The sequence below is a fragment of the Candida oxycetoniae genome (genome assembly GCF_023343755.2).
Source record: "Candida oxycetoniae strain CBS 10844 chromosome Unknown scaffold67, whole genome shotgun sequence".
Taxonomy (NCBI): domain Eukaryota; kingdom Fungi; phylum Ascomycota; class Pichiomycetes; order Serinales; family Debaryomycetaceae; genus Lodderomyces; species Lodderomyces oxycetoniae.
The window spans coordinates 11,934-35,686 of NW_026055381.1; the positions used below are offsets into that span (position 1 = coordinate 11,934).

At 37.6% G+C, this 23,753-nt stretch overlaps 12 protein-coding genes across 12 annotated transcripts; 6 read left to right on the forward strand and 6 right to left on the reverse strand. All coding sequences in view use genetic code 12, as the record gives it.

The window, feature by feature from the left end:
• Positions 1–511: 511 nt before the first annotated feature.
• Positions 512–4,132, forward strand: KGF56_001837 (Zn(II)2Cys6 transcription factor; the record flags this gene model as incomplete). Its single annotated transcript, XM_049323003.1, has 2 exons — positions 512–2,796; positions 3,334–4,132. The coding sequence occupies 2 exons, from the start codon at positions 512–514 to the stop codon at positions 4,130–4,132; spliced, it is 3,084 nt and encodes a 1,027-aa protein (XP_049181085.1).
• Positions 4,133–4,321: 189 nt separating this feature from the next.
• On the forward strand, positions 4,322–6,208 carry KGF56_001838 (uncharacterized protein; the record flags this gene model as incomplete). Its single annotated transcript, XM_049323004.1, has 1 exon — positions 4,322–6,208. The coding sequence occupies one exon, from the start codon at positions 4,322–4,324 to the stop codon at positions 6,206–6,208; it is 1,887 nt and encodes a 628-aa protein (XP_049181086.1).
• Positions 6,209–6,513: 305 nt separating this feature from the next.
• Positions 6,514–7,020, reverse strand: TRS20 (TRAPP subunit; the record flags this gene model as incomplete). Its single annotated transcript, XM_049323005.1, has 1 exon — positions 6,514–7,020. One exon carries the CDS (start codon positions 7,018–7,020, stop codon positions 6,514–6,516), a length of 507 nt encoding a protein of 168 aa, XP_049181087.1.
• Positions 7,021–8,112: 1,092 nt separating this feature from the next.
• Positions 8,113–9,699, forward strand: CTA9 (Cta9p; the record flags this gene model as incomplete). Its single annotated transcript, XM_049323006.1, has 1 exon — positions 8,113–9,699. The coding sequence occupies one exon, from the start codon at positions 8,113–8,115 to the stop codon at positions 9,697–9,699; it is 1,587 nt and encodes a 528-aa protein (XP_049181088.1).
• Positions 9,700–9,931: 232 nt separating this feature from the next.
• On the forward strand, positions 9,932–10,297 carry MED22 (Med22p; the record flags this gene model as incomplete). Its single annotated transcript, XM_049323007.1, has 1 exon — positions 9,932–10,297. One exon carries the CDS (start codon positions 9,932–9,934, stop codon positions 10,295–10,297), a length of 366 nt encoding a protein of 121 aa, XP_049181089.1.
• Positions 10,298–10,443: 146 nt separating this feature from the next.
• KGF56_001842 (uncharacterized protein) lies at positions 10,444–12,570 on the reverse strand (the record flags this gene model as incomplete). The annotated part of the gene is made up of 1 exon (XM_049323008.1): positions 10,444–12,570. One exon carries the CDS (start codon positions 12,568–12,570, stop codon positions 10,444–10,446), a length of 2,127 nt encoding a protein of 708 aa, XP_049181090.1.
• Positions 12,571–12,780: 210 nt separating this feature from the next.
• On the forward strand, positions 12,781–13,755 carry KGF56_001843 (uncharacterized protein; the record flags this gene model as incomplete). The annotated part of the gene is made up of 1 exon (XM_049323009.1): positions 12,781–13,755. The coding sequence occupies one exon, from the start codon at positions 12,781–12,783 to the stop codon at positions 13,753–13,755; it is 975 nt and encodes a 324-aa protein (XP_049181091.1).
• Positions 13,756–14,906: 1,151 nt separating this feature from the next.
• Positions 14,907–16,532, forward strand: MRS7 (Mrs7p; the record flags this gene model as incomplete). The annotated part of the gene is made up of 1 exon (XM_049323010.1): positions 14,907–16,532. One exon carries the CDS (start codon positions 14,907–14,909, stop codon positions 16,530–16,532), a length of 1,626 nt encoding a protein of 541 aa, XP_049181092.1.
• Positions 16,533–16,713: 181 nt separating this feature from the next.
• On the reverse strand, positions 16,714–17,187 carry DUT1 (bifunctional dITP/dUTP diphosphatase; the record flags this gene model as incomplete). The annotated part of the gene is made up of 1 exon (XM_049323011.1): positions 16,714–17,187. One exon carries the CDS (start codon positions 17,185–17,187, stop codon positions 16,714–16,716), a length of 474 nt encoding a protein of 157 aa, XP_049181093.1.
• A 621-nt stretch (positions 17,188–17,808) lies between these two features.
• KGF56_001846 (uncharacterized protein) lies at positions 17,809–18,621 on the reverse strand (the record flags this gene model as incomplete). Its single annotated transcript, XM_049323013.1, has 1 exon — positions 17,809–18,621. One exon carries the CDS (start codon positions 18,619–18,621, stop codon positions 17,809–17,811), a length of 813 nt encoding a protein of 270 aa, XP_049181094.1.
• Positions 18,622–19,224: 603 nt separating this feature from the next.
• TIF (translation initiation factor eIF4A) lies at positions 19,225–20,418 on the reverse strand (the record flags this gene model as incomplete). The annotated part of the gene is made up of 1 exon (XM_049323014.1): positions 19,225–20,418. One exon carries the CDS (start codon positions 20,416–20,418, stop codon positions 19,225–19,227), a length of 1,194 nt encoding a protein of 397 aa, XP_049181095.1.
• Positions 20,419–20,770: 352 nt separating this feature from the next.
• KGF56_001848 (glycogenin glucosyltransferase) lies at positions 20,771–22,759 on the reverse strand (the record flags this gene model as incomplete). The annotated part of the gene is made up of 1 exon (XM_049323015.1): positions 20,771–22,759. One exon carries the CDS (start codon positions 22,757–22,759, stop codon positions 20,771–20,773), a length of 1,989 nt encoding a protein of 662 aa, XP_049181096.1.
• Between the last annotated feature and the right edge of the window lie 994 nt (positions 22,760–23,753).

Below are 23,753 nucleotides of genomic sequence, written 5' to 3' on the forward strand. Positions count from 1 at the left end.
TCCGTTGTTGTTGTATATATATCGCGAACTCTGAATACATATAATAAGCTGTACCAAATATATATCCATTCATCATCGTTCATATCCATGCAACAACAAAACTGAACAAAAAAAAAAAATAGTAAATTACCAAAGAGTAAATTTTTCCTTAAAGAGATAAAAGAGATAGGAAACAAACATGAACAAGTATTGCTAACCCTTTCCCCTCTCCAATACGTACATAGTTTTGAGTAAAGTATAATTGCTTTTTTATACAAACAATATCGTCGCCACCAGTTATACTTATCGGACTTTTTTCTCTTGTTCTTCTCTCTCCACATTTATATCAACAATCATAAACCTCGTTAAATTTTTCTCACACGAAAAAATAAAAAAAACATGAAAAACCACCTCGATTTGAATTTAATTTCATGTAGCGGCGAAATTGTATCTGACTTATCAGTTTGCAAGTTTTTCTTTTTTTTCTTTTTCCCAGAAGAAGACAGATTTGTATTGAAGGTGTTAAAAAAAAATGGTATCTGTTAATCCAACCATAACCAAGTTTAGAGTTCGAAAGTTTTTGCCAAATAACAGGACGTTTGGTTCAAATCTATCGTCTTCAGAGCCATTTGACAAAGTGAGCACCCCGACAGATACGAATCCTGCAAAGATCACAAGTTGTCTAAGATGTAGAAAATTGAAAAAAAAGTGTGATAAAACAATACCTGAGTGTGCCAACTGCGACAAAGCAGGAGAGATTTGTCAATATGTTCCTCGTAAACAGAGAACAGTAAAGAAACCGAGATTAGCTTCAAGTGATTTGGAGTATAATTTTCTGACAAGCAATACAGATCTGGCGGTTATAAATGAATCTAAAGAAAGTACGGCATCACCAACAGGGCAAACTCTGCTAAACACACTGCCGTCAAAAGAACATGACCACCAACCTTTGAGAGAAAACCGTCATGTGTCTACACATGAATCTACATTTGCGTTTGTAGGGGAGAAAAGCGACAATTTTCCAATCCCCTTTCTGAACTATGAAGAAAGCGATGAAAGGGCTAGGGGCTATTCTACAAACAGCGGGTTGAGCTATCTGGAGACTAAAACAAAGCAACAGCAACAACAGCAACAGCAACAGCAGCAGCAACAGCAGCAGCAACAACAACAACAACAACAACAACAACAACAACAACAACAACAACAACAACAACAGCAGCAGCAGCAACAGCAACAGCAGCAACAACCTCATCATCAAATTCATCAACAAGATACAATTTTGCCACCACCGCGGCCACTAGAACACAGTTCATCCCTTCAATTTCTCCAGAAGTCATATCCCGAGTCTACATTGTCATTAAGTTCCATTGATGCGTGTGCACCCAATTTTGACGCGTATCCCAAGCAAATATCCAAGGTGCTTTATGGCGCAGTTGGGATCAAAACAAACTCAAACGTAAGTATTATACCTCCAATAACGGATCAGATATTATTGAGTCGGATCCTGAATGCCTTTTTTATGCATACATACAGGATATGTCCTGTTATTAACAAAAGTGAGTTTTTGAGTAAATTTAACAAAATATTTAAGAAATCACCAGATTCAACTGATGATACGGTTTTATTAGACAAGTTTGAAGATCAGTACGAATTATACATGGTTTTAGCCATTGGAAGTACCCATTTAGAAAGATCCCGGATTATAGGCAGAGACAAGCGAATATCTGAGTATTTTGTTTCGATGGCGTTGGCGAGTGTGCACAATAACATATGCAAGAATGACATTACTAGTATGAAAAACTTGATGTTATTGGCTTTGTATTCCTTCTTCAATCCGGCAGAATTTATTGCATGGGAGATTGCTGGGAAGTTGGCAAGAATGGCGATCCACTTGGGATTAAATCAGGCGATATCCGAACACGAAGCAAAAAACAAGACACTTCGACAAGTGGAAATGAGGACTAGACTATTGTGGTCGGTGTATACTATTGACAGGTTGACTTCTGTGACTTTAGGAAGACCGGTTGCGTTGCACGATGATGACATCAATGTGCCCTTGCCACAAATACTTGACGACGACGAGATTGATGACATCACGACATATCGATTAGTCATTCACCTTCGACATATTGAGGGCGAGATTTTAAGAAGAGTGCATTCTGTAAACGTTCACAAACATCTACGCAATAAAAATAAGCTGGAAAAGGAGCTCTGTCAAGAAGTACTCCAAGAACTACGCGACGAGATTGAAGAGTGGCACAAGAAGGCCAATGAGTTGGATACTTTAGCTGCAAAACCCAAACAGTCTCTTGCGTTTAGAGCGCTGATACCTTGGTTCACAGCGAGGTACAATCATTTGCTCATTTTACTATACCGACCATCTTACCTCAATCCACAGCCACTGCAAGACTTGTTGGACATTTTGGGTAGAGCATGTTTGGAAACGTTGTCATCCACGTATAAGCTTTTCAAATCAAAGTCGTTGCCATTGAATTGGACAACTTTGTATCGGTTCCTTATGGTGTGTACAACAATTTTGTACTGTTTATGTAAATGGGCAATTGATTTGATGGAGTCTAAAACAGAGATATGCTACTGTATAGAAATACTACAAGCTTTTGGAAGTGATTGGGTTGTTGCGAAAAAATGTGCAGAAGTGTTTAAGCAGATTGAACAAAAACTATTGGAAATAACCTTGACAGATGGGCACACTAGCGACATGGACAACTTGTCCAAGGAATTGTTGGGAGCTTCAAGTTCATATCATGAAATCCTCAATGTTCATTCTGTTGACTTGTGTATAGACAGCCAGTATATGTATGGATTCGAAAGCTAAATAAATATATACATTACCGAATCATACTTGTTATTTTTCTTTTTTTGTCATGTAGTAGTTATAACAATATACATTCTTCAAGTTACTCTATTATGAAAAAGTGGGAGTCACTTGAATAATAAATGGTAGCAGCTCGCAATCCTCTATCTTATTTTTTTTTTTATGTGGGGTGATTACTAAAAATTGAGTTAGCAAAATACGTTTACACGCATTTTAGATTTTTAGGGTTTCATTGAGTTTCCATGTACAATATGTATTGAGTGTCAACTTTAAGTATCTAAGGGGGGGAGGGAGGGAGGAAGGATTGTTGAATTGAGAACTTACTAAATCCACCTCTTGTTTTTTTTTTTCTCCCTTTGTTTTTGTATATATATATATTTCTGGATTTTTTACATTTATCAAGTTATCATTGATGATAGAGTAAGTTGTACCAATTCCTACTTTCACTTTACGTTTAATCTCTGATTAGATTTTTGTGAATTGTGCTATAAGCAACATTTTTTTTTTTTTTTGCTTAGAATGTCACACCCGGTCACTTCGCTGAGATCTCCTCCCGAGGACTTTATGAATACAGATTCTGCATCTACACCTGTACCTGTACTTGTACCCATGGTTGACTTAACAGGATCACCTTTCATCAGTGCTGATACTTCACTGTTACCATCTGACGAAAAACTTGCTTGGAATCCGACAATGGCCAACCAAACTACTGGCAAGACTAAAGTTACCTTGCAAAATTTAAAGGCTTTGGAAGAACCAGCGTGTATCCGCTTGATTAGGAACCCCGAGTTTATTGAAACCAATGTTTCTCTTGTTTCATCTGCTTCCAGCTATCAAAAACATATGACTGATAAGAATGAAGAGAATTATGGTTTTCGCATCTATGAGGATACCAGAGAGAAAATAATACGAGACCCGTATTTGCGGCCGTTATCACAAAATTCCACAATCTCATGTTTATCAACAACGGCAACAAAAGATGGCATAGAGGGTAGGAACCTACATCGGTTTAGTCCTAATGTTTACTTTGAGAATAATAACATTAATGATAATAACAATATGGATATTAAGGACGATCTGTTTCTGCAGCGACTGCTGCTGCCTCACACAACACAATACAACAGTGAAAATGAGGAGAAAGAGGAGGATGAGGAGAAAGAGGAGGATGAGGATGAGGATGAAAATGAGCTTGTCAATTACGACGAAATAAACGTTAAACCATATGACAGTAAAAATGCAAGTGTCGCTAGCCTACATCAAACTTCCATATACAACGATAATGAGAACGGATCTACAATTGAAATGTCTGAGCAGTAGCATGAGATGAAAGAGCTTCCTTATGTAGTAGATGAATTATTTATGTATCATAACGTACAATATCGCAATATATTCTTCAAATGTAGTAAGTCACGTGCTTGTACTATTAGAGTTTACCTTTCAAGTTTTTTTTTCTACTTCCTTTAATAATGCTTATTGTTTAACCCCCCTAGCCTTTTTCATACAGCTATGTTGAGAAGAATAGTTGACAGAAACCTCAGGTCGAGATCATCTATAGCCCGGTGCTGTTCAATTGGGCCTTTAGTATGTGGTGGTACGAGACAATTGGCAACATCTACGCCCGATGGTGCACTGAAACCGAAGGAAGTATATACCAAGCTATCTGATTTGGATGATCCTGCAAGAAGCAAATTTTTCCAGTATTCTTGGGGCTCTTGGCTTCAGAACGATAAACTTCAGAAAAAACAACGGGAAACTGTGTTTTCTATAGAAGGACTTACCTCGTTTCTTCATGAGATAAATACTCTTAGAAGCAGTAGTACAACACCTGAAGCGCCAAAAGAGCACAAGGGAATATTTGTTCTACAGAATAATGTAACCGACGATATTGTTGGAGATAAGGAAAATAGCCCTTTGGTCAAGTCGATTTCTTCAATTCACGAGGGAAAACACCACCGAATTTATAAAGTCAGCTTAGCCAATGGGAAAGAATTGGTATTGAGGATTCCTTACAAGTTAGATTCCGATGCAGCAATTGCCTCAAAGATTCGAAGCGAGGTTGCAACGATGGATTTTTTGGATTTAAAGTTGAACTTAAATGTGCCAAAGGTAGTTGCATATGGACCAACGAGAAATAATGAAATAGGATCTCCCTTTATGCTTCAGGAGTTTATTGAGGGGGAATTGTTAATGAAGAAATGGCATCCCTTGGAAGCCGACTCAGAGAAGACTGAAAGTAATTTGAAACAAGTCATCGATCCTATTGCCAAATTTCAGGATAAGGTTTTACTGCCGACTTTCACCAAGTTTGGATCATTGTATTTCTATAATGACGTTAGTCTACAGCTACAGGAGCAAGAGCCATACGAGGGGGAGACAAATGAAGCTTTGGCCAAAAGATGGAGGATAGGCAAAAGTGTTGAGAAACACTTTACCAAGGGCAAAAATAAATTACCCCAGGGCGTGATTGACGAGCACAGTGGTCCATGGGACGCATCTAATCCCTTGGAAGTGATGTCTTCTGTTGCAAATATTGAATTAGAAAATGCAAAACATAAATTGGCCATTGTCGATGCAGATGCTGGAGATGTTGCTGAGAAAAAGGACCTTTTAAAAGACCAAATTACAACGTTTGAGCATTTAAAGCAAATCACGCCAAAGCTACTTAATCCCAAATCCAAATCCATCAAAAATGTTGAGAAATTGTTTCAGCCAAAACTTTATGTACCTGATTTGGATCCTTTGAATGTGATTGATTCTACAAAAGGTGAACCGTATTTTATTGATTTTGAAGGGTCAACTATTAAGCCTTTTGTATTGACGAGCTATCCAAATTTTGTCGCATACCATGGAGCAAAAGTCTACAACTTAAAGGAAGATATTCCCGGGTTCGATGAGATGGATCCAGTGGAAAAACAACAGTATGAGTTTATGTATTACAAAACGAGAAACGAAAGGCTTTGGGAAGTTGAGTTGAACAAAAACAGACACGAATTGATTGCCATTGCGTCACCTCATTTGAAGGTACTCAAATCGCCATACTTGCAAGCACTTGATCTTAAGCATCCAAAGGACTACCTCTATGTTGAAGGTTCTATCATTCAGTTGCAGGCGATGTGGGAAGCTTACGTAGCCAATGAGCTTGCCAATCAAGATAGCAACGATAAAGAGTTCCCCGTCAAATATGATGAAACATTTTTAGACCAACATCAGCTGAAGTTGAGTGAGCACCAATTAGAAACAGTTTCTAGTCCATTCGGCGCCACAGGTGGTTGGTTGCCTCAAGATATGTTTGACACTTTGAAACAGCAGGGTATCATTGTTGATATTGGCGATGGCAATTATAAGATTGATACTGAGCCAGTATTGAAAGAACCTTTGAGCGAAGCGAGATAGTGGACCAGGACACACTATCGCGACACTATCGCGACACTATCGAGCGAAGCGAGATAGTGGAGCAGGACTGTATGTATGGAGTAAATTAGTGATTCCACTATCGCGACACTATCGAGCGAAGCGAGATAGTGGAGCAGGACTGTATGTATGGAGTAAAGTAGTGAATCCACTATCGCGACACTATCGAGGACTGTATGTATGGAGTAAAATAGTGAATCCACTATCTCGCTCTGCTCGCTAGTGTATATATGCTCTGCTCGATAGTGTATATATGCTCCGCTCGCTAGTGTACAGTGTACATATTATCACAAGTATTTCTTTGCTACTAGTTTAATTTTGTAGTCGAAATCCGGTGAAATAATTGCATCGTTGACATTGTAAAAAGGGTTCATGAGGGTCTTTACGTAAAGGTCATTAACGTCCTGGAAAAACTGTTTAATAGTATTTTCTTCCTTGCTTGAGTCGTAGCATAATATGAATTTGATATTTCCCTGAGTCAAGTATGCACTTATTGATATTCCATAAAATTGGTCAATCTTGCCCAAATTTAGAGCTTGGGACGACCACATTTGGTCTTCTATTAAATCAAGACTCGAATGGGCTATAAATGGCAAAATTTCTTTAGTAGGCGGTGTAAATTGAGATCTGCCAGGAATATGAGCTCCTCCACTATTATTTATTGGAGAAGTTCCTACTAATGACGAAGATGAGGATGGTGTAAGAGTAGATGTGGCATTTTTGAAAGATGAAAACTCTACTTCGTATAACGGATTATCGCGCGTTCCGATAATGGCAAAGTAATACGAAGACATAGTTAAGAACTTGTTTACCTTACTATATCTGTAGTATAGACTTATATAAATATTACGCAAGCAACATATTAAACAAAATCAAACACACACACACTGAGTAAATATATCCGATTGCCCGGTCACGTGTATGTCAGTTGAATAAGAAAGTGCCCCGAAAAATTGGTAGTGCCCAGATTATTTAGTAATGATTCCATAGTAATTATTTTATAGTAACATTAATTAATAGTAGTGATTTTATTAATTAATTTATAGTAGTGATTTTATAGTAGTGATTTTGTAGTAGTGATTTTATAGTAGTGATTACATAGTAATTTTCAGAGGGTGATTACATAGTAATTTTCAGAGGGTGATTATAGTAATTTTCAAAGGGGTCGTTTTATAGTAATTATTTTATAGGGGATTACATAGTGGTGTACAAACCCTCAACCACACACTGTAGGAGTTGGTTACAACTCGCAGTGCTTAATTACTGAATACAGTCCATAAGCTGGTTTTTCTTGATTTATATTATTGGCTAGAGTTTATATTATTATCTAGAGTATTATCTAGAGTATCATCTAGTGTATTATCTAGAGTGTATTATCTAGTGTATTATTATTTAGAGTTTATATTATCTACCAAATGTAGTCGGTGTAGTCAGTGTAGTCAGTGTAGTCAGTGTAGTCAGTGTCCTCCACTATCTCGCTTCGCTCGATAGTGTCAATAGTCAGTGTCTTCCGCTCGATAGTGTCACATCTTATTTTTGACATTCACAAAATACGACACACGACACAAGTGTAAAACAAAACAAAAACAAACAAGCAAATTGCACTAAACCTCCCCCCAAAGGAATAAGCCTGTTATTGATTAGTGGATTGGTATACCTGTTTGATTGAGAGATAGGGCATTGACTTTAGTAATTGTTATAGGTCAAGGGTGTTAGTTACAGGAATTTTGCTAGCTATACGGAAAAAGGTCCAGCAAAGAGGAAGAAAACTCATTTTTTTTTTTTTTTTGGCTCTAGGAAGGAAACACTATCGAGCAGTATTGACTAGTGACACTAGTAAAAGACTCTAGATATCAGGGGTCATTGAGTTAGGGCTGACACCTAAAATGGGACATTCAAACGATAGCTTCAAACCAAACTTTATTCATTCCTCAGATATTCCTCAAAAAGTGGCGGCATTAATACATTCCATTGCATGGTCCAAGATAAAGTCACATGAAATGCAATGCGAAAACATTCCTTTTGAAGTCACTGTTAATGTCGAGTTGAACATCTTGGCTACGAGGAGCCCCTTGCTGCGGCCAAAGTTTGACATTTTGCTACAGAAAAACATGATCTCAGTTGCTAAGAAACACAATGTACTAGGTTCTACGAAACAGCTGAATAGTTACTTGCACGATATTCTTCAGCAGAAAGTAACATCATTATATTCTTCTGCTTCTTCTACTACTACTATCCAGCCACATGCATTGAAATCATCAAATGAGACTTTTATTGTTCGTTTTATTCTAAGTCTCAGCGTGAATAGGCTCAAGAACATTCATCTTGTGGAAAATGAGGATTACAGTATTTTAAAGCTCTACGATCCAAGTGACGAGCTTATATACAAAATCGCAGAGTATATTCAGTTGGTATACGATAAAATGAGAGTCAATAGGGAAGAAGACGCAAAACATGGAATCAATACCGAGGAAGACGCAAAAAATGGAATCAATACTGAGGAAGACGCAAAGCATGGAATCAATACTGCATTGGTTGCAAATTCAGATGCTAGTAGTGACTCAACTTTCGAAGGTAGCGGAGACGAAGAATTTGACCGTTCCTTTGAGAATGAGATATGTAAGATAGAGCCTCTTGCGTCGAATGAAACTTTGATAGATGAATTTAAAAGAAGATTTAGCGATATAAGTGAAGAAGAAAAGCTATCCAGTAAAAAAAGTAATAAGTTTTTGGAAAATTTGAGTAACTTGAGACATAACGATAAAGAAGAGGAAGAGGAAAAAGAAAAGGAAAAGGAAAAGAAAAAGAAAAAGGAAAAGGAAAAGGAAAAGGAAAAGGAAAGGGAAAGGGAAAATGAAAATGAAAAGGAAGCGGCAAAAATAATAGAGGCAACCAAAAGCCAAACAAGAAATGTGGTTAAGAAGAATACAATTAGTGAACCTGTGAGTCCACTTTCGCCTTTATTCACATCAAATTTCAATTTTCAACAATTCAATATGGACGACTTGGTAGAAGTAGAATATGAACAAAACGTCAATGAGGATGAAACTTATTATAGAAGAAATTCAAAGGACCATCGATTGACAAATTCGTCGCCGGTTAAAAATGGCAATGGGGTAGGAGAAGGAGGAGGAGGTGATGGTGAAATTTTTAGAGTGTCACGGCAATCATCATTTCAGTCACCACTGAAACAACGTAAATCTTTATCAAGGATGTCTTCTGGTCACTCATTAGCCATGATTAATAGCGACGAGACATTTGGCTTGGAGTACGCCTATAATTTGAATTCAACTGACGTACCGACTTACATTAAAAAGAATAAAAAGTTTAAATTTATCAAGGTGGGTAAAGTGCAAAAGTTTGTCAACTTGTTCGAAGAACAGAGTCAAGCCGCCAATCTAGACGATTCAGTTAGCGCTAGTCGAAACGTGAGTAGAATGGCTTCAAGGCCTACTTCACCATTCGGGAATTAGCGAGTTCGAGCTTTGTAACTTTTTCTTTTTTTTTTTAGGGTAATTTGTAATAAACATTAGACAACTCTTGAATATCTACTTACCAAAAGGTATCTGTTGTTGGATGAAGGGACACTTTCTTTTTTCTTTTTTGTCTGTCTGAAAAAGTTAAAGAAAAATAAAAAAAAAAAAACCAAAACTCATTCGTTTACAAGTTAAACCAATAAACAAGACATTGACCTAAACTCTCTATATGCAGCCAAAGTCCATAACGCTACTACAGAAGATTGACTCAATTGTTGAGCAGTTACTCGTTAAGTTTCAGGATGTTTTTGAAGTTTTGAAGAACGATGCAAAGCCAAAGGAAGTTTTAGCTGTAGAGTCGCTTACGATCGAGAACAATGCCATACAAATAATACGATTGTGTCAGGATATGTTGTCAATACTGCGAAGTTTGAAGGAAACATGGATATTGCAGACGTTGAAGGTGTCTAAGGACGAGGAGGAGGAAAATATCTCAATACGAAGTCGAAAGTGGAACAAGAGTGAAACCGACGACGTTTTTCAAATGTTCAATGAATTATCAGAGAAAATAGCCAAATTCGAGGGTACCATCTGATAAATAGTGCATCTCTTTTAAAACCCCCAAACTAGAAAATAACAGTGGCTTCCAACAAAAAAAAAAGGGAGGGGGGGGGCATTTATTCATTTATTCGTTCACTCATTTTTTTAATTTTTTCTTTCCTCATTCAAATTCAGCGTTCATCATGTTATAGATAGTTTAACTAGTTTCCAAAGAATTTTCACAAAGAATGCAAACCCTTTATAAATATTAACAACAATCCATACTAGTTTGAGCAAGACAACTATCAAATTTTCTAGAAGAAGATATAGTACTTTGTAGTCAGTTGCATCATGTATGAGTTCTGTTTTTAAATTGCGATTCAACAACAATGAACTTTCTAAGGTGTCCAACCTCTCCCCCGTCTTTCTCAAATCTAACGATAGCGATGCGTTGATCTCCGATATAGAACGATCGCTCGTGCTCAACAAAGTATCAATCCTGATTGAATAGTTGTCATTAACCATATGTAAAATTGACTTTGTTTCTTCCAAAAAACCCAAATAGAGCTCTTCATAAGCAGGTAACTCATCATCATTGATACTAGACATTTGCTCCAAAATTTCGTATATGGAGCCGGAAATGGTCCCATCAATCTTTTTTTGGAGGAGCTGCAAATACAAGGGATAGGTAGTTAATAAATATTCCATACGGTTCAAACAACATTGATGAAAATAGTCCAAAAATGTAGCAATTTCCAAAAAGTGTTTCTCGCCTTGATAAACAACTTTTGTGCTATTAGTGTCCTTAGTAATAGTGCCGCTGTCACCACCACCACCTTCTTCTTCTTCTTTGTCATTGTTATCAGAAAGGTTGTTTTCTGAAGTATCTTCCAGTTTTGTATCTCGTCGTAAGTGATTAAACTGTACATCTTGAACATGGAATTCCTTTGAGTTTGTTGCAGATGGATCAATTCGAATTATGGGAACAGTTGCATGGTCTTCGTTGTTGGCCGGTGCAGAATCTTGAGCTTTTCGCTGATGTTCGTCGACTATTTGTAGGTCATCGATATTCAACTCTATAGAGGGTATGTTCAAAGCTTCTTTAGAAGTCTCATGCCGAGAATCCTCCGTAGTGAGAAGCTGTTTCAATATATTCGAGGAAGACGAAGAGTCTCCTTGATAAAACTTTTTCACTTTCGACCGCAAACGTCTCTTATGAGGCGATCTGGACCTTCCCACTTTTACCAAGTGTACATCACTTTCCGAACCTGTTGATTGCTCATTTGAGAGCCTTCTCCGGCCTTCAGATGCACCCACCATATTGGAATCACGTCCATCTTTATCTCTATCTCTTTCTTTTTCGTCATACCTCGCTTCTTCATCCGACAGTTCAAATAATTTGTCATGTAGTCGATGTCTAAACCTATGTTTCTTTCGCTTTACAACTGTTTTGGGAGATTCGTTGCCGCCTTTAGGAGGAAACCATAATTCGCCCTTTGGATTTCTAAGCTCATGCCAGTGGTTCACTCTCCAACGAGGGTCTCCAACATACTCATTCAACTCGATTGCCCATAACATTCGCCAGTCTTTTTTGTGATGCTTGTCAGATCTATTATGTTTACTAAACACGTTGCATGCCAATGGTATTGTTTTAGAATGTAGGGGTTTAGGGTACTCATTATATTTAGCCCTGATTTTTCTGTTTCTTAAAATCTGCAACGGGTTATATACTCCTTCTATACCCGGATGTTCATTATTGGCGCCATTTGCTTCTTGCCATTCGTATATCCTCTGAATAAACAAGTATTTCACGGCTATCATGGTTTTGACTTTTTCTGCTCTTATCATTGTGCTTCTGGAAATTTTGGGCACAACAGCAGATGTACTATTTCGTGGATGTGCTGAAGCATCCTTCGCAGTAGAGTCAAGGACATTGCAGTCCATTTGGAGCAAGTTTCTCGTGTCAAGGAATAGTGATGATAAGTCAGCTGCTTTCTTCATATTGTCTTTTGTTACTAGTAGCAGATCTTGCTTGGCAATGGTAGGGGAGAAGGAGGAGTCTTTTACCAGATTTGACAGAGCGGTACCTGCCCGTGTAAGAGAGGACGCGCTAGAAGACTGGGATTCCTGCTGTAATTGTAATTGTAATTGTCTTGTTTTAAGCTCCCCTTTCCCTTCCTTTTTGTTAACATCGCTACTGCTCTTATTTGCCAATGGCATAATTTGTTTGGCCGATGTCCGAAGTGTGTCTCGTGCTTGAGGCTTGGCATATTTTTTCGACTTGATGTCATATAGTCGGAGTGGTGATAATGCCGAGTCATGCTTCATCTGCACCTCTGATGTATATTTAGTCCGTCAAAATTTACTATATTGCAATGGTTTATCACACCATATAAAAATTGTATTGTAATTGTATCGTATTCTAATTGTAATTTATTTTTCCCCTCTATATAAAAATTAAACCTCATTAACAAAAGTTGTATAGGGTTATCATTGGTAAACAATAATCATATATCCAAATCCAAAGACGAGTCCAAAATGGCCATTTGCTTTGTAAGATCGGTAGAGGATTTTGACAATTACTTGAAGAACAATAGGGCTGTTGTTGCTAACTTTACTGCTTCGTGGTGTGGACCTTGTCGCGCAATTTCGCCGGTTATTGACAAAATGTATACCGTATTTCAGTATGTTGAGTTTGTTCGAGTCAATTTGGATAGGCAGAAAGCATTGGCTGCCAAGTACACAGTCAGTTCTATTCCCACATTCATATTTTTCAAAGATGGACATGAGGAGGCCAGGGTCCAGGGTCCAAATACTGAAATGCTCATGAAGGAACTTCAATTGTTCAACGAAATCTCTTGGGGAAAGGATAGGCAGGGTAATGGCGAACCAAAGGTAAAGACCAGGCTCAACTCACACAGTGAAGAAATTAGGGATTTCATTCCCTCTGGATTCGACGTAATAAACACCCATATAGAGTTTCGATCGTTTGAGGCGCACAATGTCAAACAGGTATACCAAAGTTGCACGGTGGAAAAGCCCTTTAGAGTAGACAGTAGAGCAGTACCAAACAGTAGTGTGATCTCCGATTCCGACTCACAAATGCTATTTTTGGTTCCCTTGTTAAACATATCCAAAGTCTATTCGATTTTGATCAAGATAAAACCACTAGTTGTTACAGATAGCCTGATCATTGATGATGAAGAGTTTAGTCAAATTCAAGTACCTCGTGTGATCAAAATATGGCCAAATTTGCGGCATATGATTTCGTTTGAGGATGCTGCGAATGATAGAAATGCACCTCACCTGGAAACTCTTGACTGTAAGGAAGGTACAGAGAAATGGATAGAGATCAGATTAAAGTATGTCAAATTTCAAAACGTACAGAGTTTATGCTTCTTTTTTGACGGAGACGACGAAGATTTACACACTACTGTTGCAAAAGTGCTAATCATTGGTGTTACTGGAGACTTGAAAAAACAAAAAACACTTTCTCTGTTGGGAAAACGATAAGTTTTCTTTGTGCTGCTACACTATCGAGCGAAGCGAGATAGTGGAGCAGCACTTAATAGCGAGCGAAGCGAGATAGTGGAGCAGCACTTAATAGCGAGCGAAGCGAGATAGTGGAGCAGCACTTAATAGCGAGCGAAGCGAGATAGTGGAGCAGCACTTAATAGCGAGCGAAGCGAGATAGTGGAGCAGCACTTAATAGCGAGCGAAGCGAGATAGTGGAGCAGCACTTAATAGCGAGCGAAGCGAGATAGTGGAGCATTGACTAGTGATACTAAACACAAGATATATAAAACAGGGCTAATGTCGCATCATTTCTTATTGTAGAACCCCTTCTTTTCCTGTTGTAGAAACCCCTTCTTTTCCTGTTGTAGAACCCCTTCTTTTCTGCCCCAGGTGAAATTTGACCCGCCGGAAACTGGCTCTAGGGGGAAAGTTTTTATCGGAAATTGGCTCTATGGGGATAAGTTTTTTTATCGCGTAATACCAACTGACTACTTTGACAAATACGACACTAGGGAGCGAAGCGAGCTAGTGGAGCAGTATGTAGAGAGTAGAGAGTAGCGACACTAGCGAGCAAAGCGAGATAGTGGAGCAGTAAGTAGAGAGTAGAGAGTAGCGAGCTAGTGGAGCAGTATGTAGCAAGTAGAAAGTAGCCCGAGTCTCACTATTTACCAATTACCGAGTCTCACTATTCACCTGGTCCACTACTCTCTACTCTCTTGTTCCACTTGCTCTCTAGTGTCGCAATTTTCTCGCCCTCCACTTTGGCAATTTCTCGCCTTCTTCTTCTTCTCTTTTCGTCCCGCACTTTTTTTACCTTTTCGCCATCTTCCCATCTCGGCACCTCGCCATCGCGCCATCTCGCACACACTTTCTTAGTAGCCGATTAAAAATATCTCTGTGCTGCTTTACTTAATACTTCTTTTTCTTGTATGGAAAATATTTCCGTTTATCAAAAGCCTAAAAATTTCACTCTAGGGAAATTTTTCAAGTTTTTATATTTATATAATCCCGCCACGTTCGTTAACAAGACCATACGAATATATTGGTATTAACGCATCAACTTGGTTGGATGATAGGAGAGAGATAACTGCATATCTGTCTTTTGTATTTTTTTTGCCCCTTCTCCCCCTGTTTTCCCATTAAGAAGTATGAGCTCAACTTCAATGCTCAAGAAGGAGATAGTCGGATATAATGGAACGCTTTTCCAGCGTATTGCCCTTCGAAACCTTTCCAAGCTGACGTTTCTGGGTTCCGTAAGATTCCCCTTGTCCCCCGGAACTCATACAAGAAGTTTCCACAGGACTGGTATACATTGTTATTCGCAGCTGCCACAAAGATTCCAATCAATAAAAGAGCCTCAAATTACTAGTGCCAAGACCGAGTCTAGTCAATTGAAACTGGATAATGACAAGACAGAAACAAAGTCGCTTGAAAAATTGGACAATTCGCCAACAACGCAATTAGCGAATAAAGCCGATCCTACCACCACAACTACCACAACTACCTCTATAACTACTACTCCCGAAAAGGGGAAAAAGAGTTTGTGGGAAAAGGTCAAACATGAGGCGCAGCATTATTGGACAGGAACGAAGCTTTTGGGCTACGAAATCAAAGTCTCTACAAAGTTATTGATTAAGTTGATGGCTGGATACGGCTTGAGTAGAAGAGAATCAAACCAGTTGCAGAGAACTATTGTTGATGTAGTTCGATTAGTTCCATTCGCAATGTTTGTCATCATTCCCTTTGCCGAATTGTTGCTTCCTGTTGCATTGAAATTGTTTCCTAACTTGTTGCCATCAACTTATGAATCCAAACAGGATCGTCAAAAGAAAAAGGCTAAATTAAGAAAGACTAGAAACGCAGCCAGTGAGTACATTAAACAAACCATGGAGCAATCCGGGTTAAAATTGTCCAAAAAGATTACTGATTCAGAGAGAGAAGCGTTTATCCAGTTTTTCGAAGCAATATCATTGGGTAAAAACCCAACCAGAGAACAATTGATTCAAGTGGCAAGACTCTTTAAGAATGATCAGGTTTTGGATAACTTGAGTCGTCACCAATTGGTTGCTATGTGTAAATACATGTCTTTAAGACCATTTGGAACGGATTCCATTTTGCGGTACCAAATCAGACACAGGTTGTTGAATATTATCAAAGATGACAAAGCAATTGATTACGAGGGTGTCAATTCATTGACAATCCCAGAGTTGCAAATGGCGTGCTCTCAAAGAGGTATTAAAACAAGCGACGTTTCTCCTGCCAGATTAAGAGACGACTTGGAAACCTGGTTGGATTTGAGATTAAGACAAAAGATACCTTCAACCTTGTTGATTTTGAGTACTGCTTATACTTATGGCAGTAAAGACAAGGATGCTGAAACATACTACGATGCATTGTTGGCTGTATTGTCATCGATCCCTGATGAAGTGTATAACGTTGCCAAATTGGAATTGGCCGATGACTCCAAGTTGAAATTGAATATTTTGAAAGAGCAAGATGAATTGATTGAAGAGGAAAATGAGAGAGAGAAAGATACAGTAAACAATGTCAAGGATGATATTCATTTGGACGATTATGAAGATACTGCAAGTGATGGAGTGAATTATGAAAAAGACCCAGACACAGAGGTAGAAAAAGAAGAAAAAGAAGAAAAAAATTCCGATAACAAGGAAGTTGAAAATCCACAAGACTCATCTTTGAAAACTCGTTCCGAAGCACTCAAAAATGAAGATTTGACTAAACCGGCTGAAGATAATATAAAGAAACAGTCTTGATAACTTTATTATTTTGAAAATCAAGCATTACCCCTTATTCAATAATAGAAAGAGTTGAAGTAAAGAACATGTTTATAGATTCATGAGTAAAATCTGATTAAATTATTTGTACAGTATTTTTCCTTGTCTTTTTTTTTTTTTTTTTTTTTAATTCTCTTCTTCTTTCACTAAAATATATATATCAATTCTTTCCAGTGGACCCAAATCCTCCTTCTCCACGGTCAGTACTGGTCAAGCTAGCTTCACTAATTTCTTCGATCTCTGCATTGACTATTCTTTCCAAGATTAATTGTGCAATTCTGTCTCCTGCCTTGATCTCAAAGTCGTTTTTGGAGTGGTTAAACAAAATCACTTTAACCTCACCTCGATAATCGGCGTCAATTACCCCGGCACCAGTAGAGATTCCGTGCTTGACAGCCAATCCTGAACGTGGTGCAACTCGACCATAAGTACCAACCGGTACTACTATTGAAATGTCTGTACTGACCAACCCTTGACCTTGAGCCGGTATGGTAGTTGCTTCCGATGCATATAAGTCGTAGCCAGCTGCCAAAAGTGACCCTTTAGTTGGTAATTTGCCTTTGTCAGAGCGTAAAAACACTTTCAAGTTTTCGCTTGATTCCAACTTTTGTTTCTTTACAGATTCAGTGGTCATTTTTGTTAATACGGTGGTTTGACGTGAAGAAGAAACAATTAAACAGAAAGTGAAAAATTTAAATAAAAAAATAAAAAAAAAATAAAAAAATACTACCATGTATTTGAAATCAACAAAGACGCGTTTCGATTTCCATCATTAACAACTAAGCCTATATGCAATTGCTTACGATGAGCAACAAGAAGTCGACACACTGCTTCTTATTGAAAAAAAAAATCACCCAGGGAAGAGGGGGCAGGCTCAACAAATAGTTTTTCATTCCTTTTTATTTCTCTTTTTCTCTTTGGTTAATGAACCCTTATTTCATCAATAAGTTCATTCCTTGGTTTGACCAAACTCGCTTGTGGTAACGATCCATACAGTAACTACAAAAAGAATAGCTCGTCTTTGCTTAACATTATAGGTTCGTTTTTCCACCGGAATAGAAAGAACCAAGTACTTCTCTCCCTTCTTTTCATTTAAATTGTTATCATGACAAAATGTCTCGATGAAATATGTGAACACAATTATTTGTCCTTCACTTGCTGAAAGTGCACCAAAGATAGCTCTGAATGAAAGGAGAAGGGGGAGGAAATTTGCAATTGGGAATTGCCTTGTCATGTATATCTTAAACACTCTTTTCTATGTGGAAAAAGAATCAAATTGAAAAGTTTCATATAGTCGCACTTTTAAAGCAAGGATAACACCCTGTCCATAATCTTCCAAACTATCGTCTCCTTGAACTTCGTATCCCGAGTTCCTACTTCTAATCAAATACACTTCCTTATCGCCCATTGTTCTTCCTCCTCTAAAAACAGAACTTTGCTTAAAAATACATTGTAGCAAAATTAGTTGTAAAAATAAGATTACGAGATCTAAAATCAACAATTGCGGTAGACCTAATTTGACAATCTTAATCCAGAAAGAGGCTTGTGGCGATATTACTGGTACTTTTTCGCCTATGAACGAAATGAACCACCACGTACCATTCTCCAACTGTGATAATTTTTCCTCGTTAACCAACGAAACCATCCAAGTGCAAACAAACAATGTATGATATACTAATACAAAAACAGTCTTGAAATATAGATTGTTACAAATTGTCGGTATTTTTCCACGTAATGTATTGATTCTGGATTCATTGTCCACGTCTTCAGATAAAGCCTGTAAAAATATATTGGCGTACAGGCTGATGACAAGTCTGTGATTAAGGATTGTTAACTGTACGATGTGGCACAATGTAGGTATGAGACATGCATTATAGCAAAACTTTGAAAATTGATAAAATATCAAAATATAACATAATCCTTCGAGTTGCGCCATAATATGATGTTGGTCTTCAGTTTTGCGATGGACTATTCGGTTACAAGTAAACCTCGTTTCGAACTCGCTTTCAACCACTTCACTGGCCACTTGCATTGCATTCGTGGTGTTCTTGCTACCCCAGAATTTCATTGGTTCATTGCGGGTAGTGATAGGATAGGAACCAGGGATCCTCCTTGAAACTTGATGCCCCAGCATGGAAAGGGGGGGGGGGGGAGAAAAAAGACCGTGTGACTATATGTAAGCAAAAAATAACAATCTTTGCACTCTTGAATCAGTCGTTATAACAAGCTGTATTGTCATGCCAGTTGGCCTAGTTGAATCCTTAACGCCGCTCAGTATGAATAGATCAAGAAGGAAGAGAAAAATTAAAAAAAAAAACTGAAACTAAGAGAAACGAGCAATGAGAAGTATAATTCAAGAGATAATATTCACCAAAATTTTCTCTTCAATGTCATTTTACTTTGATAATACCACAACCCCTATTACTAACAAGACGTATATTTACAGCTTGTCATACGTTTTAACAAAAAAGAATAACTTGATAATTTGGATAAGTAATAAAGGGGGGAGGAGGACATTTTTTTCTTTTCTTCTTTTTTTTATTCTTTTTTTGGCTTTGGCTTTTCACAACACACAACACACTTGAGACAACACTGTGAGACAATACTGTGAGACAATACTGTGAGACAATACTGTCGGTGTGGTTAACGCAGCTCCACAATGTGTCTCTCTTTAAGCGAAAAGTGAACCAATGTCAGCAGGCATCTCGGTGATTTGAGTAGAGTAGAATTTCTCAATTTCTCTCATCATTCCAACATCCTTTTCTGTGACAAAGTTAATAGCAACACCCTTTCTACCAAAACGACCACCTCTACCAATTCTGTGAATATAGTTTTCCTTATTAGATGGAAGGTCGTAATTGATAACCAAAGAAACTTGTTGAACATCGATACCTCTGGCCAATAAATCGGTGGAGATCAAAATTCTTGAGGATCCAGATCTAAACTCTTTCATAATAGTGTCTCTTTCAACTTGTGGTAAATCTGCATGGATAGCAGAAACGGTAAAGTTTTGTTCTCTTAATTTGTTTGTTAAAAATTCAACCTTAGATCTGGTGTTACAAAAGATAACAGCCTGAGTAACTGAGATGGAATCGTACAAGTCAACCAAACAATCAAACTTGTAATCTTCAACTTCAACATTGATATAAAATTGTTTGATACCTTCCAAAGTCAATTCATCCTTCTTGACCAAGATTCTCACTGGGTTATTCATGAATTTTGTAGTAACTTCCAAGACATCTTGAGGCATGGTAGCTGATAACAAGACTACTTGAGTGGTTTCTGGCAACAATCTGAAAATGTTGTAAATTTGTTCCTTGAAACCAGATGACAACATTTCATCAGCTTCATCCAAAATGAACATCTTGACTTTTTCGGTTTTGAAGTATCTTCTTTCAATCATGTCATAAACTCTACCAGGAGTACCAACAACAATCTGAACACCGGACTTGAATGCCTCAATATCATCGCTCATGGAAGTACCACCAATTGATGCGTGGACTGTTACATTCAAGTATAATCCAATCGATGAAATAACGTTTTTGATTTGCAAAGCCAACTCTCTTGTTGGAGCCAAGATCAAAGCCTGGGTTGCTTTTTCCTCTTCGTCGATTCTTTGCAAAGCAGAGATGGTGAAAGTAGCTGTCTTTCCCGTACCTGATTGAGCTTGTGCTAAAACATCTCTTCCTTCAGTAATTGGCAAAATAGCTCTTTGTTGAATGGCTGAGGGGGTTTCGTAACCGTAACCAAAAATACCTCTAACAATAGATGGCTTTAAGTTTAAATCATCAAATTTGTAAACAACGTTATCATAGTTTGATTCAATCAAACCAGAGTCGATTTCGGTAATTCCTTCGGATGCCATAATTTGTCGATGACTAGGTGAAGAAGTAATATAAAAAAAAAAAAAAAAAAGAAAAAAAATTTTAAGCGATGTGAAAATTTATTGTTAAAAAAATTTGAAAAAAAAAAAGCCTAAAAAAAAGATATTTTTTTCTCCGATTTACACGACAGAGTGCGAATCAGACAAAAAAGATAAAGCAACTAAAGATAAGTAGTCTTTTTTGACTCTTTTTCGCAGCCATTAGATATATAGGAGATAAGTTACGAGCATTTTAGTAAGAGGTTGTTTTTAAAAACTTTTCCAAGAGGTTTTGGAAACTTTTGTTCCAAGAGGTTACCCCCCCCCCTCAATTTTTATTAAATTAGTATGCATGCTAATCAAAACTTCTTTCTGGTCTGTATTGTTCTCGAAACTCCCAGGGAAACAATTTCGGAGTCACTTGAATAAACTCTTCATCGTCTTGGATATGAGAGGGTGTTTGATCCTCGGTGAAACTATTGTCAAAACCATGGGTTTCTATGAGTCCCTTCTCCTCTAGAATCTCATTGTTTTGGCTATATCTAGATACATCAGCGCCCAAATGCGCCACTTTCATCTCATCAGACACAAAAGTATTAGAATCTTGACTGATATCGACTTTCTCCAAATCTTGAAGAATATGAACAGGGAAAAAATTTGAACTCTCATTGAATACTCGTTCGGGCTCAATGTATCTATGTCCATACAATTCTGGCTGTTCTATCACTTCTGGTTGCGGTTGAGATGCCACTTTTTTGGCATCTTGTGGAACTGCACCTGCACCAAGGTCCTCTCCCTCTTTTGCCTCTCCCTGTTTTGCCTCTCCCTCTTTTGCCTCTCCCTGTTTTGCCTCTCCCTCTTTTTCTTCATTCTTTTCCTTCTCCTCAAGCGTATGCACTGCATCATAAGTTTCAAGCACTTGCTCTTCTTTTTGAATGTTTTCAGTCTTTTCTGCTGGTGCAACTACAGTTTCCTGTGGTTGATCCCAGTCGTGGTAACGAGCAGCTTTCAAGTGATTCTCAAAGACATTATCTTTCGCGTGTTCGGGTTGTGATGATTCTTTTTTATTGTGTTTTGGCGGAGCCTCTTTTGTTGCATCCCACATTGCATCAATACTGGGTATTGCGGTATCTTTGAACCGTTGGTAGCGAGATGGATCAAGTAAAGAAAAAGGATCCGAGTTTGTAGGTTGATGTTTCTTTTCATCTTCCCGTTCCTCATCATGGACATCATTGGAAATAGGTTTTGAGGGAGAATACTCCACCAAGTGCTGCAGCTCATGTTGATAATTCTGCTTCTCTGTGTCTGGTAAAACACCCTCATTTACAACATCGGATATTGAACGCTCTCCAAACTCTTCAATCCAAACTTTTAGCCAGTCCTTGTGAATTCCATGAGCCGTGGCACAAGACGCCCAGGGTTTGTATGGTCCAATGAAATGCATCACTTGAATCTGTGAAGAAGAAGAAGAAGAAGAAGATGATGATGATTGTCCCAGAACGTGGCGGATTGCTGCAGAACGATAGCGATTTAGTGTATCAAAAGTAGAAAGTAACTCGTTATCATACTCTCCTGGTCCCCAACCTCTACTAGGCTCTGGTTGGTCGACTACTTTATGAAAATGTTTAAATGCCGGCCAATACTCATATGCTGCTGAAGGTGTGACATTGAACAAAAATGGAATTTTTATCCAGTTATTAGTTTCAACTACATTATCCACATTTATCTCTCCTTTCTCTACATACTGCTGAACCCAATTTGGTTTGCTATTGAAAAAATAGTTGAGAAGACCTTGGTCAGCACCGTCAAAGGAAACACTCAGATCGATTTTCGATTTTTCAACTAGCGACTGCAACTCTTTGTAAACTTTTTGGCTAGGTTTCAACACAAAGACTCCAGAATTAAATACATCGGGGAACCCACTATCGGGAGCAGCCAATATTTTGTTCTCATCAAACTCCAATTGCAACAAGTCTCCTATACTACTAGAGGATGATTCCGATACCAACGGAAGTGTATCTGAGTCTAAATAAAGTATCTTTTCATATTGTTGAAGTGACCACAACTCAATTTTGGTAAACGTTTTGTTCAACTCTGGTCTTGCTAATTCGCACTCTAATTTTTCATGCAAAGTCGACAGAGTTGGTGACACATCATTTAGCTCGTCATAGTATCTCGCAAGCAACTGTAACTGAGAAGAAGTAAACTGTGACTTGTCAACCAAAATTCCAAGAACAATACTTTTTGCTGATCTTTTTCTAATTTTTTGTAATTGAACACCCAAAACCAATGCACCAGCAAGATAGTCGGCACTATAAAGTAATGTGAATATTGCTTCTGTCATATTCTTTCAGTGACTCTATGTAAAAGAGCAATTGCCTGGAACAGAAACAGAAACAGAAACAGAAACAACTATAAAATTGAAAAAAAGAAAAAAAAAAAAGAAAAATACTGGTAAGAAGAATGGGAAACTCTTGATAAGAAAGAACAACACTTGTAAAGAAACCACTACAGGCTACAAAACCATCTTTTGATTTATGCAAAAAAAGAATCTCCTTTTCCCAACATTTGTTGAATATAGATTATACTGTGTGTAAACAAAAACATTTAATAAGAATTATTAGTCTAAGAAAAGTAATAAAAAAAAAAAAACTAAAATAAAATAAAATAAAATAATAAGATATAAAATTATTGACTAGGCAAAACTACTACGTAAATACGGGAGTAGATCAGTTTATAGTTACAATGTAGGTAAATCAGTTTATAGTTACTATGTAAGTAGATCAGTTTATAAGTTACTATGTAAGTAGATCAGTTTATTAGATACGATGTAAGACAATTACTTTATTTATTTCTCTGCCACTCACCGTAATGGTTGAACTTGAACAAAACAAACTAAAGGGAGAATAAAAATAGAGACCTCGCAAAATGCACTCATCAGGTTCCAGGCGAGAATGGACATAGAAGACAAGGATGGAGGTGTATAATAAATTTTTCTACCCCGCAAGAAACATAATTGAGAGAAAGTGAATGAGATACAACATAGTGCAATAAGGAAGAAAGCTAGGTGCAATAAAAAAGAAAGCTAGGTGTGCAATAAAAAAGAAAGCTAGGTGGTCCAACAAGGAAGTCTTTTAAAGGATTGTCAATCCAACAACTAAAGGACATGAAAAAAAGATATAGAAAATGTGAAATGGAAAACGGAAAAAAAAAAGATACTGGTATCTTTGATTGGAAACTTGAGGACCCAAATTTAATGGATTTCAATTTTTCTCTACACTTTTTCACTATGCTGGTCTTCTGGGGGTTTACATATGTTTCTTTGCAAGAAAAAAAGT